This window comes from Limanda limanda, chromosome 21, assembly GCF_963576545.1.
Source record: "Limanda limanda chromosome 21, fLimLim1.1, whole genome shotgun sequence".
Lineage (NCBI taxonomy): Eukaryota > Metazoa > Chordata > Actinopteri > Pleuronectiformes > Pleuronectidae > Limanda > Limanda limanda.
Genome location: NC_083656.1, coordinates 14,730,222 through 14,747,016, shown reverse-complemented (window position 1 = coordinate 14,747,016; position 16,795 = coordinate 14,730,222). Strand labels below are relative to the sequence as shown.

The 16,795-nt window shown below is 41.4% G+C and overlaps 1 protein-coding gene across 1 annotated transcript; it reads left to right on the top strand.

Annotated features, from left to right (window-relative positions):
* The first annotated feature begins 1,480 nt into the window (after nucleotides 1-1,480).
* sh3bp1 (SH3-domain binding protein 1) lies at nucleotides 1,481-16,788 on the top strand. The gene is made up of 18 exons (XM_061094993.1): nucleotides 1,481-1,728; nucleotides 5,686-5,728; nucleotides 6,100-6,204; nucleotides 6,302-6,378; nucleotides 6,808-6,919; nucleotides 7,228-7,304; nucleotides 7,516-7,603; nucleotides 7,696-7,764; nucleotides 7,914-8,004; nucleotides 8,113-8,249; nucleotides 9,133-9,244; nucleotides 9,567-9,648; nucleotides 9,734-9,814; nucleotides 10,972-11,085; nucleotides 11,581-11,678; nucleotides 12,400-12,568; nucleotides 12,710-13,029; nucleotides 16,323-16,788. Exons 1-18 carry the CDS (start codon nucleotides 1,679-1,681, stop codon nucleotides 16,580-16,582), a joined length of 2,085 nt encoding a protein of 694 aa, XP_060950976.1. The 5' UTR covers nucleotides 1,481-1,678; the 3' UTR covers nucleotides 16,583-16,788.
* The last annotated feature ends 7 nt before the right edge of the window (nucleotides 16,789-16,795 follow it).

Below are 16,795 nucleotides of genomic sequence, written 5' to 3'. Positions count from 1 at the left end.
GATGTTCAGCAACACACAGGATTGAAAGTTGGCTGCTGTTGTGTGTCATTACAAGAGGAGAATTTATTAAGCTATTTATGAAATAATCTCAAATATTGTGTAAAAACAATCTCTCAATAAAGTGCAACCTGCTTATCTCAAGACTGAAGGAGACATTTAATAACACCATGTTTATTCACAATCTTTGGCAAACAGAGGAGCCGATTACGTTGTTGACTCTTATGGAATCGCCCCATTTGTCTAGATTTGAGATCCCATGGTCTTCTCAACGATACTATTTAATAAACTCATACTCTGAAGAAAAAAAGCCATTTGAAATATAAAAGAAACTGGAATTAAATATATTCTTGCAAAAATAGAGTTCAATAACAAAATGCCACTCAGAGTGAAACCCCCACCAATACCCAACGGCCCTCTGAAACTCAATCAGGCGGTTGATTTCACACTTCTAGGTGCCAGTTCCCTAAATGTGCCCGATATTTGCTTGAGTTATGACCTGAGAAAAAATCTCAGTCAAAAATGTGATTTCAAAACAATCCTGGATCTGCACCTTGGTTTCATCCAAACATATTTTTTTTTCTTGGCCCCTGTCACATTCCCCTAGTAAAATGTATCTGTTATTGAGAGTTAAAAGCAGTAAATAAAGACGGATGACATGGCTGCTCCCCAAAGTGAAGCCAAAGCATCTTGATCGCCCCCTGGTGGCTGGCTGCAGAACATATCCTAAACCCCACCCTCTCCATGTTAGTGGTTGGGAAATGGACCAACTTTAAAAAGTAAAAGTACATGATGTTGTGGAGATGGAGAGAATCGTCTGAGACTGAAACGATTGGTCGAGTGTGTTTATCAGCAGGACCTACATACAGCGGCTCCACCCCCCCTATCGTTAGGGAGCTAATTATTTCTCCAAATGCGCAAGATTATAGCGTTTGTGGATAGTGAGAGGAAGTGGAGATGTGTCGTCATCTTTATTCTGGGCTAAACAAAAATAATGAAACTTAAGAAAATGAATCACATAAGCCCAACTTACACAAATACTCAAGGCCTGACTAGCCCATATTCAACTTAGACCACATTTTCAATTGCACTGATTTAAAAATAGAAAATATCGGAGTCAGCCGCGGTGACAGTTTCCTCTTCTTTTTTTTTTTTAAACTTTTTTTCAAATATCTTTTCCTCTGTCGCACACACTGTTATCATTTACAGAATCACTAACTAACCGCAGGCTGCCAGGAGGATATTTCAAAATGAGATTCGTAAGTAGTAAATTCTTGTTTGGTTAACAGTCTAAAAGCCATTATATCTCCATTGTGTAATGTCCGAGTTAACACCATATCTGTGCAGATTGTCGATACAAAGTGTGTCAGTCAGACCTTTCAAAAAATCTCTCTTCCCCCTCACAGCTGACACTTCATCTATGCAACTTCCTCATTTACCGACTTGTGTTAGCTCTTACTTAAGAGCACACCCCTGAAAACAAGAACGAATCCTGACGGCAATAACACGCATACACAAACACACAGAGGCAGAGAAGACCAGAGGCCGGTGTTGTACCTTCCTCAGCTGATGAAGTAGCACGGCTGGACCCTGCGTGGACGTGTTGTGGACACTTTGTGGGTACTGAGCAGGTCTCAGGTGGTGGTCGGGGTAGAGAAGCTGGTCGGGTTCCGGTGCAGGCATGCTGCGACAGTCTCTGAGCATCCTGAAGCAGCTCAGCTCTGCAGCAAAGTAAGTGGCAATATCTGAAACTTCCTCTGAGTTTTAGAAAGTTGTTTTTCCCACACTCAAGGGCTTTCAACCAGAAACTCATATGTTCTATTCTGGGATTTTATGTTTGTGTCATGGTTTACACGTGACCTTGAGACTATAGTGGCAGTTAAAAGCAGATGCTTCAAGTGACACTATAACTAGTGAGAGAAGAAATCAAACAATGTTCAACTCTTAAATTAAAAGTGGAAATCTGACTCGCTAGATTGTTATGAACAAACTTTTAGATTGTGCTGCAAAAGAGTTCGTCTGACTGACCTTGTAACTTCAATCTGCTCGCAACAGTTGTTTCAGTTCAGCAAAAATATTTAGCTTTGAAGTTTTCTTCAAGGATCTAACTTTTAATCAAAGTACGGGTCATTTCATGTCAAGCTTATTTATGAAGCACATTTAATAGTGTTGTACAATAAAAACAAATATAAGTGTAAAATCAAAATCAAATACAAGGCAAAAAAAAAATGAGTTGAGTTTAACCTTGAGCATGTCAATGGGAGAGGAACAAGGAATGTAATGATCGGTGGATAGTTGAATTTGCATTAACTGTTGCGAGTGTGATCTGGAAAATTCCTGGAGGAAACTTTCACTTTCAGGCTACGTCCATACTAATAATCTTTCTGATGGAACAGCTTGACCAATCGTGAGTCAGTCTCAGTTGTCTATAAGATGATTCACCCCATCAAATGAATAATTAAAACTTAATGTAAAATGAACATTCATTCAAGTGTTGCAAGAAGTACCTAATAGGACAGAAATCCTATTTGAGAAATGAATCTGATGTTTAATTTGACTTTTAAGTCAAATGTCCATTTACAACATCCAGCTAAGCTAGTACCAAGGAAGTTATTTCTTCCCCCTTTGGTTTTTGTTCCTTTTTAATTTGGTCCATATCCCATCCACTAACATGGAAGGGCTGGGGTTTAAGAGCTAGACTGCAGCCAGACTCTTGGGGGAAATCCAAAATTTGTGGCTTCACCTTTGTAGAGCGGCCATGTTGTCCATCTTTATTTACAGTCTATGGTCTCGACCGAGTTGCTGGTCTGAGGGATCTAGGAATGGAAAGGGGTCAAATAAGCTTTAACATATACTGGGGAGGCGGTCAGGGCTATTGATACTACAACACAAAAAAACATTTGTAATATTTTAAGTATAAAAACCGTGAACGTGTCTTTCATTTTCATCAAATCCAGAGCTAACTACCTGCCACAGTATGCTGGAGAAGTTTTCATTTCAGTGCTATTCTGCTTTGAGGAAACGTTCAATTCTGCTTTGGTCTCCGTGTTCTCATTTTCACTCTTGCAAACACGTCGGTGGGAAGTGTGTCTAGCAGGAATGCTACAGTGGCTGGTTCCTCTTGAAAGAGACACATGCTGATGTTTATGGGAAACCTCAGGTTGCTCCACGCATGAACACCACAGCGGTTCAGCAAATCTGAGGGGACAAGTGTGAGACATTTCTGCAACAGGAAACGAAATTATGACACAACGTAAATAGATTATTGCAATTTTTTTTGGTTTGTGTTATTTTCATCACTGTTTTCGTTTTTCTGTCTGTAGATAATCGAAAAATCTTGATCTTAGCCGCTCATCTCTGAGCAAATGTGTCTGTGCCTGGCTCACGAGTTGGTGTCAGTTTGATTCAGATATTTGGATGCCACACGAGTCGAATACCTCGGGTCTTGAGAGTTTTGCATGACAGGGACTGACATTTGAAACGGTGTGGGTGACGACACCATACATGACACACTTTGTCTTGTTTTCTCTTGCTGTGTGGGTGTGTGTCTAATAAAAGACCTACAAACCATGCATCTGCAGCAGTGCAACATGCACTTCAGCTACAAACACCCCTCCACCCAGTTCTCACTTTACTCCAGCTCGGTGACTTTTGGTGAGATAAAGACGTGTGGAGACATTATGCCCAGTAGCACACACATTCTTAGTATCCACATGTAAAGTACAGTATGTATATTAGGGACGGGAATCGGCATGGACCTCCCGATACGATACTATCACGATACTTAGGTGGCGATACGATATGTATTGCGATTCTGTGGGTATTGCGATTTTGTAAGTATTGCGATTCGGTATTACGATTTCCTGGGATTTCTTTTGGTTATTTTTTTTTTTTTAAGTACTGGACCATGGAAAAATGTTGAATCATACCTTCAAATACAACACAGTCAAATTCACTTAGAGCTTTACTAGTTTTATTTCAAATATTAACATTAACTTAAGACTGCCGGGCAGCCAATAGAGAAAATAAATAAGATGTGCCCTATTATTGTATAGCCCCTGTCAACTGCACACAAACTGACAGATTAAGAAATGTAAGCCACCTAGGCTACTTTTAAACAATAAATAAAAGGTAAATTAAATAGAATGAATGAAAGTTTTCTTAAAATATAAACTTTGAAATAAACAAAAAGAAGGCTTTTGTTGTTTGCATGTAGGCGATACAAAGCTAGTGCTTGGGTATGTTTAGATTCTTGTGCAAAAACAAGAGCTGGTCAACTTGCTCTGGGGTGATGTTGCTCCCCCCATATACCCCCCCCCCCGTATAAACTAATAGATATGTTTGGCGTGGGATGTATTGGTTACAGTCTTCTAAAAGTGTGGCCTGCTTTCTTTATCTTTTCCTGGATTTCCAGCCTTAGCTTCAACTTCCCTTATAAACAACCACCACATTTGGGATGTAATTGTAATCTATGTGGAGTGAAGCATTTCCAAAAGAATCAGAGGAACTGATGTGAGCCTCATGAATTCCTCCTCTTTGTGTTTTGAAATGTCAGATGTCAGGTTCCTTGGGGAGATTAAGAACGTACTGTACACACTGGGACACGCTGCAGCTCACCTGACCTCTTTTCAAACGGGTCTGTGCTTCCTTTCGGTGCATCACAAACTAAAAGATGTTCTCAAAGCAGCAGAGACACGTGTTGTGCGTCATCTGTGCTGATCTCTTTCCCCCACTCTTCCCCACGACTGCATGCCACAGCGGAGGTGAAACAGGGTTGTGGTCTTAAACCGTCATTTCCCTCTCAGAGCTGGTGCTGCACTAAACCTCAACGACAACCCTCACACTCCGGTTCCAGCTGGTTGGCTTTGTGTTGTTTGTCAGACTGGCCGAAAAAAAGTTCTTCAACCCTGCCACTGTTGGCCAAATAATACTAGTTTATATTTGCTGATTATTTCTTATAGGTCATAAGTTACTCGTGTGAAGTTAGCATCAGCCTCTACTTAACTCATATTAGCATAAAGACTCTGAGCAAGGGGATCTCAATGCACCTGGCCAGGAAATAGTCCAGTTTGCAGCTTAGTTCAGTAACCAGCTGCTGCCTGCTGTGATGTCATATGCACTGCTATAGACTGTATATAATATGTATATAATGATGGATGACATGACGGTGGCACAAAAGTGAACCCAAAGTTTCTCGATAGCCCCCTGGTGGCTGGCTGAAGTGTAGGTCATGAACCCAGCCTTCTCCATGGTAATACATGGGATATGGATCAAACTAAAAAGTTAAAGTGCACGTCAAATAAGTGTTTCTCAAATAGGTTTTTCTGCTGTGTATGTTATTATCACATTGATGTACGTCCAAGTGGCAATTCTAATTAGTTATTTGATGATAAAAATTATCTTATGATTGCGATTGGTTGAGCGTTTGTATCGATGGGATACACAACTACTGTGCAAGAGGCAGTGTTGGTGGGAGGAAGAGGAGAAGGAAGCACTTGTTAGCACTTCACACATATGCACATTTTATAGATGAGATTAAATGAGAAAATAATCAGCAATTCAATAGGACAATAATAAAAAAACTAGATTTCTGTAAATTCTAACAAAACCACGTTTGAATGTTGGTATTGTTCATTTGGGCACTTGTTGTGTTTACATTCACTGACCAACACTGTGTCACATCACCAGGACACAAGATGCCACTGAACAACTACATGCGGACCTGGTACTGGTGAGTAATACCAGCATCAATAACATATTAATAACAATACAATTATAGTCACTGCTTTGTCTGTGTATTTGTTGGTACTCTTATATAAACGTCTTGTTCAATGAGCTTTAGAAGACATTCATTTAGAAAACATCCAGAAAGCAGATTACTGCACTTAAATTACTGTTTGTCTGAACATTACAATTACAATACATTTATTTTCAGGCAGTTTTCTCATAACTTTCTATAACAGTTTTATAAATGTCTCAATTCTCATAGTTTACAGGGAGGGATTCTGCCAGTATTTTCGGATTGTAGTGTTAAAATGAGAGGTACAAAAATCATTATTTGTGTATTTGTGTGTTTGTGTGTGGCTGAATAAATGAATGAAGGTGGAGCAGCGGGTGGAACCAGCCAAAAAGGCGGCTCAGGTCGTTCATAAGAAGCTGCAGGGCTGCATGCAGAGTCAGTCCGGGCTGGACTCTGAGAAACGAATGGTACTCAGACACTTGGAGACTCACTACATCCACAGCATCTCTGCAAACAAATTTGATTGGTTGCTGACAGGTGTCACACCCACTTCTCTCTCCGTAGAAAAAGCTCCCTCTGATGCTGCTGTCGGTCAGCATGGCAGAGAGCCTCAAAGACTTTGACGCAGAGTCCTCTATCAGGTGACAGCTATGAACCACATCCATCCATCCATCCATCCATCCATCCATCCATCCATCCATCCATCCATCCGTCCATACGTCCATACATACTCACTCTGTGCCTTAACTTTGGATCCCCCAGCCTGTGTAGACCCTCTGTTTACTGTGTATTGTTTATTTATAGTCATAGAGAGTTGACAGAGAAGTGAGATGAGCTGCCATTAGTATCATGTCTCTTGCTTTGTCTAATGATGCATCAAATGTTTTGTAGAGGAAGTCTCATGTGAGATCAGAATATTTAGTTTGCAGTTCTTGTTGCAGGCGCTCTACAGTATGTGTTTGATGGTTTCTTTTCTACACCCAACGTTTAATGCAAATGTGTTTCTTGGTTTCACTCTAACAGAAGTTGCGAATGAGCTCTATTTGTGTGTGTGTGTGTGTGTGTGGCAGGAGGGTGTTGGAGATGTGCTGTTTCATGGAGAAGATGCTAGCCAGCATGCTAGCTGACTTTGAAATGAAACTGGAAAAAGAAGTCCTAGTGCCGCTCAACAAGCTCAGCGAGGTGAGACAGTGGCTGCCGAAGAGAAACGTCCATTACACTTCTCATGAACCACTAAAAGCTTTTAACCACAGCTGCACTGTGTCTAAAAATACTCTGTCCTTCCCTTGTGACCATGTACAACATTGTACTACCTTTATATCGAGTGCTCATGCTATGGTTTCCATCTATTATGTGTTCACTTCAAAGAGTTTGACTAGCTCATTGGTATTTTATAAAGCACACATGTAAAGCTCAGTCAACACCGAAAAGCCCCGAAAATATTCCCAAAGTATAATCTCAGCATTTTACCCTTGTTGGTTTCATTTTAGGAAGATTTACCAGAGATTCTCAGAAACAAGAAGCACTTTGCAAAGCTCACTACAGACTGGAACAACGCAAAAAACAGGTGAGTGTCACCTAAATCAATTTATATAGTCACATAATTGGGACTTCTCTTCCTTATGGGGATTAAAAAGTCGGCATACCGTTAATTTTTTAAGGTGAAAATGTGTTTAGGGTAACTATGGTTAAGGTTAGAGTAAGTCTCCAGGGCAATCCAGGACAGCAATGTAATGTCCTCTGAACCTGGAGACATGTTTGTGTGTACCTGTGGCCAGGAGTGAGGCTAGCACCGGCGCCCAGGCAAAGCAGGAAGGGCTTCGGGAGGAAGTGGAAGAAGCACGGAGGAAGTTTGAGAGCATCAAGGTAAGAGTACCTTGTGTCCTTGAGAAAGGGACTGGACCACCACTACTATGGTAAAGTCAATGGTTTATTCTGGATGTTTTCTGTCTCTGCAGGACCAGTACTCTGCAGATCTGTACCACTTTGCGACTAAAGAAGATGACTACGCCAACTACTTCCTTCGTGTGAGCTGCAGTTGTGATAGATCTAAATTAATTCAAAAGTGTGCAAACAAAATTAAATCTGCAGGCTTTGCAAAAACTTTGCCTAAGCTAGTAGTATTTACTCATGCAGCTTCTCATATCCACCACCTCTCTTGTTTGTGCAATCGTAGCTTCTCGAACTGCAAGCAGAATACCACAAAGATTCACACGAGTTCCTGGACAAAAACATCAGCGAGCTCAAAGAGAATCACAGTCAAAATGGTGAACTTGTGTGTGTCCAATGTTCATCTGAGCATTTATTTCCTGCACTGTCAACGCAATATTTCTGCATGTGCTCATTTCCTCCGTGTGCTGTGTCTGATTGTGCAGGGCCAGCACTGGGCCTCTCCAATCAGAAAGTCTACGGGGAGCCTCTGCTGTCTCATCTGTCCATAACAGACAGAGAAATCGCCGTACCCATCGAGGAGTGTATTCACATGCTCCTGAGGACGGGCATGAGAGAGGAGGTAGGACTGATGGGATGAAAGAGAAATCAGGCAGTGGCCTTAAACACTGGACATGTTTTTGGGATTAAAGGAACAGCACTAGGCTGGTTTAATACTGATCAGATTCCGCTTTGGTGATGATAACAATGATGACTCTCTCATGGAGTTCCACAAGGTTCTGTACTGGGGCCGATACTTTTATCCTATGTATGCTTCCTTTGTGCAATATTATGAGAGAGCCCCACAAACATCTCTATTGTTACGCAGATGACACCCAGCTGTATTTATCTATGAACCCAGATGAAGCCAATCAGGCAGTTCAACTTTTAAAGAAATAAAGGCTTGGATAACCTGTACATTCTTTTTCTAAATTCAGACAAAAAAGTGCGTCTAAATGCTGTAAACTTTTTAATCAAATTGTCTTAGCATCTCCGCTAAGGGAACTTGAAGGAAGTACTGATGCTAAAGCAAATCAATCAGTATATTTTACAGCAAATGTGATATTATGTTTAGTACTTTGACAACTACTGCTCTGATTTCGGTCTCTGTGCATCAGGTTTGGTTTGTTATAAACGTCAGAGATGTAGATATGACACTGCATACTTATGAATAATTATGTTATTTTCTAAAAATTGAATAATTTATGCAGTGTCATAACTACATCTCATGACGTTTATATCAAACCAGACCGTTTAAAAATCGGTTGAAAATTGAGCAAGTTATGGTTATTTACCACTACCAACACAATGTTATGGGTGAGCGAGCTGCCTCTGGCAAGATGCCCGCCATGTGGGGACGTCCGGCTCCATCGAACGAGACATCTAGTCTTTATATATATCTATGCTTACCGCCATCTCTGGCTCTCCCGCCTAATCCCTCTCCTTTTCCTCACTTGCCACTCAAGGGCCTGTTTCGTTTGGCGGCGGCAGCCTCAGTGGTGAAGAGGCTGAAGACTGGCCTGGAGCAAGGGAACGTGGATCACAGCGAGTTCACAATTGACCCTCACGCTGTGGCCGGTAAAGATTTGTCACGGGTGTTTCTTTGTCTGTTCAGCCAACGTGACTTTCACTGCTCATATCACTGTTCCTCTTCTGTTCACTCAGCCCCTGCTATAACTTCCACAAATGGGAAATACATAATTTCCTGTGTACTGGAGAAGTTTTAGAGTAATATACTAAAATCCATCTATTTTAACAAGCTGATAGGGAATTCAGCTGGGCCTCGTGTTATTCTTTATCATTGTTTGTCCAACATTATTGAGTAACTCCGTATATATTACCTTGAACTGATTCAACTCTGCTGTGATTGTGGACTGTTTGTCTCTGAATCTGGTGACAGGAGCTTTGAAGTGTTACCTTCGAGAACTGCCCGAGCCCCTATTGACATTTGAACTCTACAATGACTGGTTCAAAGCAGCTGGGTGTGTGTAATATCTACATTCGAAAAGTTTTTCATCTTACTGTGGTTTCAGCTTTGTGTCATGAGTATGATCTGTATCTTCATAGGGAAAAAGACTTGACAGAGAAACTGGAGCAGTTCAAAGTGTTGCTGAGGAAACTGCCACCTGACAACTACAACAACCTCAGGTTTGTGCCCAATCTACTCATGTTTTTTTCTTCCACATGAAGAAATGTCTCTTTCTTTTCCATCTCAGGGGCAAAAAAGGTTCCTGGCTTTGGGGATCCCTCATGTAGCACTATCATTTGTGGAACTTTGTGTATAGTGCTACCTTTATTAGCAAATCCTAGCAGTTATGAAACTTACACAATATAGATGGATTGTGTGCCTCCACTTCCCCCTATTGTACAAAAATGAAACCAAAATATTCCAGATACAGGTCAACATGGTACATCTTGTGGTTTTGACATTGTTATCATTATTTATAATATTATAATTGTTTTAACTTGACCATTTAGCCCACCATAGACTGTATGGATGACACCTTTCCACTTCTTCCTTTACAGAAATAATGCTAAATATATGAATGCCACCATTTGAGTCTGAACACTCCAAAATGTGGATGGAGCCGCGGTAGCAAGGTCCCACAAATACACATTGTTTCTCAGTGTCAGCCGTCAATCATGACGTTTCATGCCGTTTTGTTTTTAACATCAAATAACTAATGCAAAATACAACAGCAAAGGAGCCGTTGAACATAAATCAGTGTGATAAAAATGGATCTGAAAGGACAGAAACCTTCTTTGAGAAAAAATGATTTGACGTGTATTCTGACTATTTTAGTTTGGTCAATGTCCCATTCACTAACATGGACGAGTGGGATTTATGACTTTTACCAGGTGGCGTTCAAGACAGTTTGACTTCACTTTTTGGGAGCTATCTTAAGTTAAAGGGGACATATTATGAAAATTCCACTTTTGTAGTGCTGCTACACGTTAATTTGGGTATCTGGCATGTCTACCGACCTGAAAACTCTGGAAAAAAACAACTCCCGCGATTTGTTATGGTTCCTCTAAGTCAGAAACGTCATGCTTGAGTGACTGCATATGAGCTTCCGTAACAGGGTAGCTGTTTTAAATGATCCTTTTGGTATTTTGACCAAAATATGTTACAGACTTTTCATGAAGACCCCAAGGAACAATATCAACTTGTTGTTAAAATGGGCATAATATGTCCCCTTTAAAGGACCTTTTATTCAACCGGGTAGGCTGTAGACTGATCCTCACTGAACTCCCATGTCTCCTTCACTCACCCAGTGTACTTTGTGTTTTCCTCTCTCTGTCAGGTATCTGGTCCAGTTTTTGTCTCTGTTGTCTGAGGGGGAGGCTGTGAACAAGATGACCCCCAGAAACATTGCCATCGTCCTGGGGCCCAACCTGCTCTGGCCCCGAGCTGAAGGGTACGCATGAAATGACTCATCGTACTTTCTTCATACCGTGTGTACTGTTAACGTACTCCTCTCATTCATGTTCCCTGTTTTGCCTTTCCTTCCTCTTTCATAATCTTCAATAGAGCATCGGTTTCATGAACCAGAACTTCTGCTCACAGAAGAGTTTTGGTGACACCCATCCCATGCGATCAGATTACAAGTTGACCACTCTGAGAACAAATTTGAACACACCCAAATGCGTCCTTAATGCATCCTGAGATCTGATCACTCAGACCACATTCTGAGGCTACATATGGAAGTCGCCTACTCAGTCGACGGCCTCTGACTCACTACAGTGTCATAACGAATTGTATTTTTAGCGTTGACACATTTAGATCAGATGTCTCAGGACGGATGTTAATACCAGGTCTGTGATGTAGCTGCTTTCTATGCAGAGCAGTGACAATGTCATATTCTTTCATTCTGACCTCTTGTTGTTTCCTCTGCTTCTCTCTGTCTCTATAGTGAAGCTGCTCTGTTTGACATGGCGTCAGCTTCTTCAGTTCAGGTGGTCACAGTTATGGAGCCTCTTATTCAGTACTGCTCCAGCCTCTTCCCTGAAGGTATGTCAGGGTGCTTCTGGTTAAATTGAACTTATTTTTAAGTTATGACATTTGCAGTTTGGCCTTTTAAAAAATTCTCTCAGTTATGATAAGGTAAATCTCACAAAGAGATTACAGCAGTGACACTAAAACTATGATACACATTTTGTTTAATGAAGTCGGGATCCTAAGATTATGAATTTATGGAGTTGCCACCTGAGTATCCCTGTCATCCCTTTTTTTATTTCAGTTTCTCATTAAATAAATTACCATAATCCACACAATGAACCGTGAGCCCTTAGGCCTCAGGTTAAGAGCATTGGGACAGTTGCCCAGTTTGACTGGTTGAGAAACCACATTGCATAAAGAAAACAACAGTTCAGCAAGATTTCAATAAGATTAAAAATCATTCCTAAACTTTTTATTACTTGCTCTGACTGCAGTGCATCTGCAAAATCTACAGGTTTCTATAACGACAGGCATTCATAATTCCTCATATTTTATGTGTGTTCTGTTCTTCTGTTTTGATATGTTTGAAAACATAACAAAAATGCAGTAAATGAACACGTAATCATAATATAAAATATCTGTGATTTGTAATCAGAGTTATTCTTATCAATGTCACTGTATTCTCACATCGCAGCAAACTCATCATCACTCAATTTAACAGGATTTATTCTGTACAATGTAAAGCTGTCTATTTGATGTCGCAAAAACAATGTCCTTGTTTTGTTTTGGTCAGCTATATCCTTTGAGATACCAGAACTCCCTGAGTTCCCAGATGTGACCGTTCCTGCTCCTGTTTGCCCGTCTCCGGTCTCAGAAAAGGAGAAACTGAGCAGAGCAGTCTCCTCTTCATCCAGTACCTCCTCCTGCTCATCCTATCACCTCCCACTCTCCAAGGCAAACAGGTATCCTTATGTCAGAACCCTATTCGCAGCTAAGCCTTAAATAATGAATGGATTGACAATAAAATGACTGCCTTTTACTGTCACAACCTGAAGGTAGGTTTATGTACTAACTAGACATTTTCATCCTTTTCTTTCCATCAGCACAACCTCTCAGGACAGTGGCGCCTTCTTCCTGATGAAATCTGGCTCTGTGAGTCGCAGTGGCTCCTCCACATGGTCCCGCCCTGCAGCTGCACCAACGGCACCAACCCATAAAAACACCACGTCCAGTGTCTTATCATCAATTGCTCCCGACCCCGCTCTGGCTTCCAATACTTCCACTGCGGGATCAACGGCAAACGCTGGACAGAACAGGAGCCCCACCCAGAAGCAGTGCACGGATCAAGGCCAGCTGGAGTCGATTTCAGAGGCACCTTCACACTCTCCCAGAGCATCGGTGAAGATCTCCTCCCCGTACAAACGTAAGTCAAAGTCCTCTGAGTCTAACATTATGTCCGAAGAGATAGAGTTGTGTATGAGATCTAAAGGATTCACTCAGATTTTACTCAAGTTGCACTAGAAAAAATTTGGAGTGACATTTACTTAACAAAAGCTTGGTAACAATTCTCACAGAGAAATTCTTTGTAATTTTTTACTTTGGAAATCCTCAAGCAAAGTTTACTTACTAAGACTCGGTAGATAAAGAATACTTAAGTAGCTTTTACTGGCTATTTGAACCCTCAGGTATAAAATATACTCAAATTTTGCTAGTAAATTGTACTTAAACTAAGAGTAGTAGTAGTAGTTCTGGGGTTTTACTATCCGTAAATACTTGAAGGGCGTCAGTAGGTACCCTCAAAGTATGTAAACAGTAACTCCGCAGACTTTTTCACTCAGTTCATTCTAAGACATATGTTATCGAAACGTCATGTAGACGTTGCTCCGTATTGAAACTCAGTTGTGAGACATTACTCCTACATTGGCCGAATGTCCTGCTAAAACTTGAACTAACAAGACGATGGTGTAACTTAAGGTTCAGAATCATCCTGTTGTAACCGAATGTAAATATGTGGCTGTATCCAAACATACCAACATGTCTCTCAGCTGTGTTTACCAGAGATAGTAGAGCTAGGTCTGGTTGCGTGTCACTCAAAGTGCCGTCAGCCAATCAGAGGAGGGGCTCAAGAGGCAGGTGAAGGCTGTTCTGTCTGCAGCTCCAGAGAGAGGCAGAAGAGAGGACATGGAAATACACATTGCAGCAGTTTTTTCGACTTTGAACCAATGATATATCATCTTAGGGATACTGATACCTCACATTTAATCCCCAAAAGGTGTAAAATACAGGCCCTTTCAGACATCACCTCACAGATCCTTTGAAGACATGAGTAACAGTTCTCACAAATTGAGTAGCATTTCTCATAAGTAAACGTCATGTGTAAAATTTTGGACTTCCCCTTTAAGTGGCCCAACACTTTTTTCCTAGAGAAGCAGCAGTCCCATCATTCATTGTTGTTTCAGACCGGCCTCATTGTTTATATCTCCTTCTATTGTGTAACGTCGGGTACAAATTCTTCACTTCTACCCTTTTCCTCTCACAAAATCAACTCTGTGGTTTTTTCGAGGGAGAGAAAATAAATTACCACTTGCCATGGCAACCAGGAAGTACACAGGAAACAGGAAGACTCAGACCACTGACCAAAATATCAACCCCTCGTGTCATGCGTCATTGTAACTAACTCAGAGCCGAGAAGAGGTTGAAAAACTTTCCCCCTTTAGTCTTTTCTTCCTGATGTGACGTTTGTCAGTCTACAAAACTGAGACCCTTTCTTTCTTACCAACTCTTTCTGTTACATTATATGGTGTCTCTTCCCTGCCCTAAATAAATCCAACAGAAATGCAACACCATTTAGCAATCCGACAAATGTTGGATTTTCTTTTGTTTAAACATTGATAATAATCTAGGAATATTATGCTGAGATATTTATCACTAAAGATACTCTTTGAAATTGGGATGTAGCTTTTAAACAGCTGACATTATGGTCATTTGTGATAATTACGGGAGTGATGTGATGTATAAGATTTACATTTTCACCATCAAAGGTACATTTAGTGGACAGTGGAAGAAACATTAATCTCTGCTTTCTGAACAGAACCGTTAAAGAAAGTTGAACGAAATGTCAGCTTCCCAAAAGTGAAGCCAAACTATCTCAATCTCCACCTGGTGGCTGGCTACAGTACAGGTCATAAAACCAGCCTCATCCATGTAAGTGGATGGAAGATAGACCAAACTAAAAATTCAAAGTACACATTATCAAATACATTTTTCTCAATGACGATTACTGTCATTTTAGGTATTTCTTATCACACTTATGTTTGTCTCAGTGTTCATTTTTCCCCAGTTAATTTGGTTTTAATTGATGAACTAATGCTTTAAAAATGGGGCGAGACATCATGATTGACAGCTGAGACTGACTTGCCATTGGTCAAGTGTGTGAATCGCAGCTGTGCAGTCTCTGGCTCCAAATGCTCAAGATGGCAGCGTTCGTATACAGGATGTCTTGGCTTCATTTCTGGATAGTGAGAGGAAGTGGAGACCATGTTTATATACGGTCTAAGGAAACACAACCTGGTCAGCAGTGTTGGGGAGTAACGGAATACATGTAACGGCGTTACGTATTTAGAATACAAATTATGAGTAACTGTATTCCGTTACAGTTACAAAATAAATAGATGGTATTCAGAATACAGTTACATTGTTGAAATCAGTGGATTACATGATGGTACTTCTCGAGTTTATTCACTCTCTCGTAAATCCACCGGGGGCAAAGCCCCCAGGAAGCAGCTGGAGACCAGGGCTGCCGTAAGAGCGCCCGGCCCCCAGCGGCGTGAAAGAGCCTCACCGCGACCGGCTCGGGACACAGGCCCGGGACCGAGGCTCTGAGAGAGTTCCGTCGCTACCAGGAATCTACGGAGCTGCTGATCGGCAAGCTGCCCTTCCAGCGCCTGGTGAGAGAAGACCGACCTGCGCTTCCAGAGCTCCGCTGTCATGGCTCTGCAGGAGACCAGCGAGGCACGCCGGGTTCACACCGGACGCTGAAGCGCCGTGAAGCGCTGATAATTTCACCCGTTGACCCAGTAGTATAAAAGCATATGGTCACTTGTTGCTCCAACATTAACTGCAACAGCGTCCCAATTTAATGTCATCTATCTTCAAGAACTTCTCCGCTGTTTGCTCCGTTCAATGTCGGGTGTCGAGGGTAAATTACGTATTCTCCGCCCCCCCCCCCCTCTCTTTTTATCTTTATGACTGCTTGTGTGTCTGTAGTGGATGGGCAGAGGGGGGCATTTAATAATGTGATCGGTAAAATTGGTAAAATTAAAACTCAGAAGGGGAATACAAACTATGGGATGCATACTTTATCATTTATATCATATAAAATGTCATCAATATCGTTTAAAATCATTTTTCAGTGTGTTTCCTAGAGCGATACGCTCGCGTCAAGCGCAAAAAATAGACTCGACGCCGAAGCGATCGCCGCATCGGCGGAGAGAGAGAACAACGCCGCAATCATACACTTAAAAAATGCAATACAAACCGGAAGTATTCCAAGTATTCAGAATACGTTACTCAGATTAGTTAATGTAATGGAATACGTTACAGATTACATTTTTGGGCATGTATTCTGTATTCTGTAACGGAATACGTTTTGAAAGTATCCTTCCCAACACTGCTGGTCAGTGTCTTCCTGATATCCCCACTTTTGTTTTTCTACAGCGGTAAGATGCTTCGGCACCAAAAAAGCTAGCGAGCAGGTGACGGTTCACTTCTCCAAGCCGAAAGTCCCCGTGCCTCCACCCCCAACCACAGTCCCAGCGAGGGTGGAGGCTGGGACCAAGCCGACGCCGGCACCCCGAGCTCAGGGAGCCAACCCGAAAAAGCCTCCACCGAAAAAGCCTGGACTCAAAGCCCCAAACTGCCCTCCACCTCTTCCTCCACCATCACTGGCAAAACAAGTTCCCTCTGTAGCTCAGTGAAACACGTTCGTTTTTGTATCTTCTCTATTGTTCAACATGGTTATTCTGCTGTTCAGTGTCTTCCAGGATGTTTTTTTACGTTTAAGTGTTGCAGCTTAATTACTTTTTTTTGGTCTGTTTTTCATAACCAGTACCATTTATTTATTTTTCTATTGATGTCCGATATTTCCAAGAATGCAATGTCGTTTTGGTTCAATCAAAATATCCAAAGCA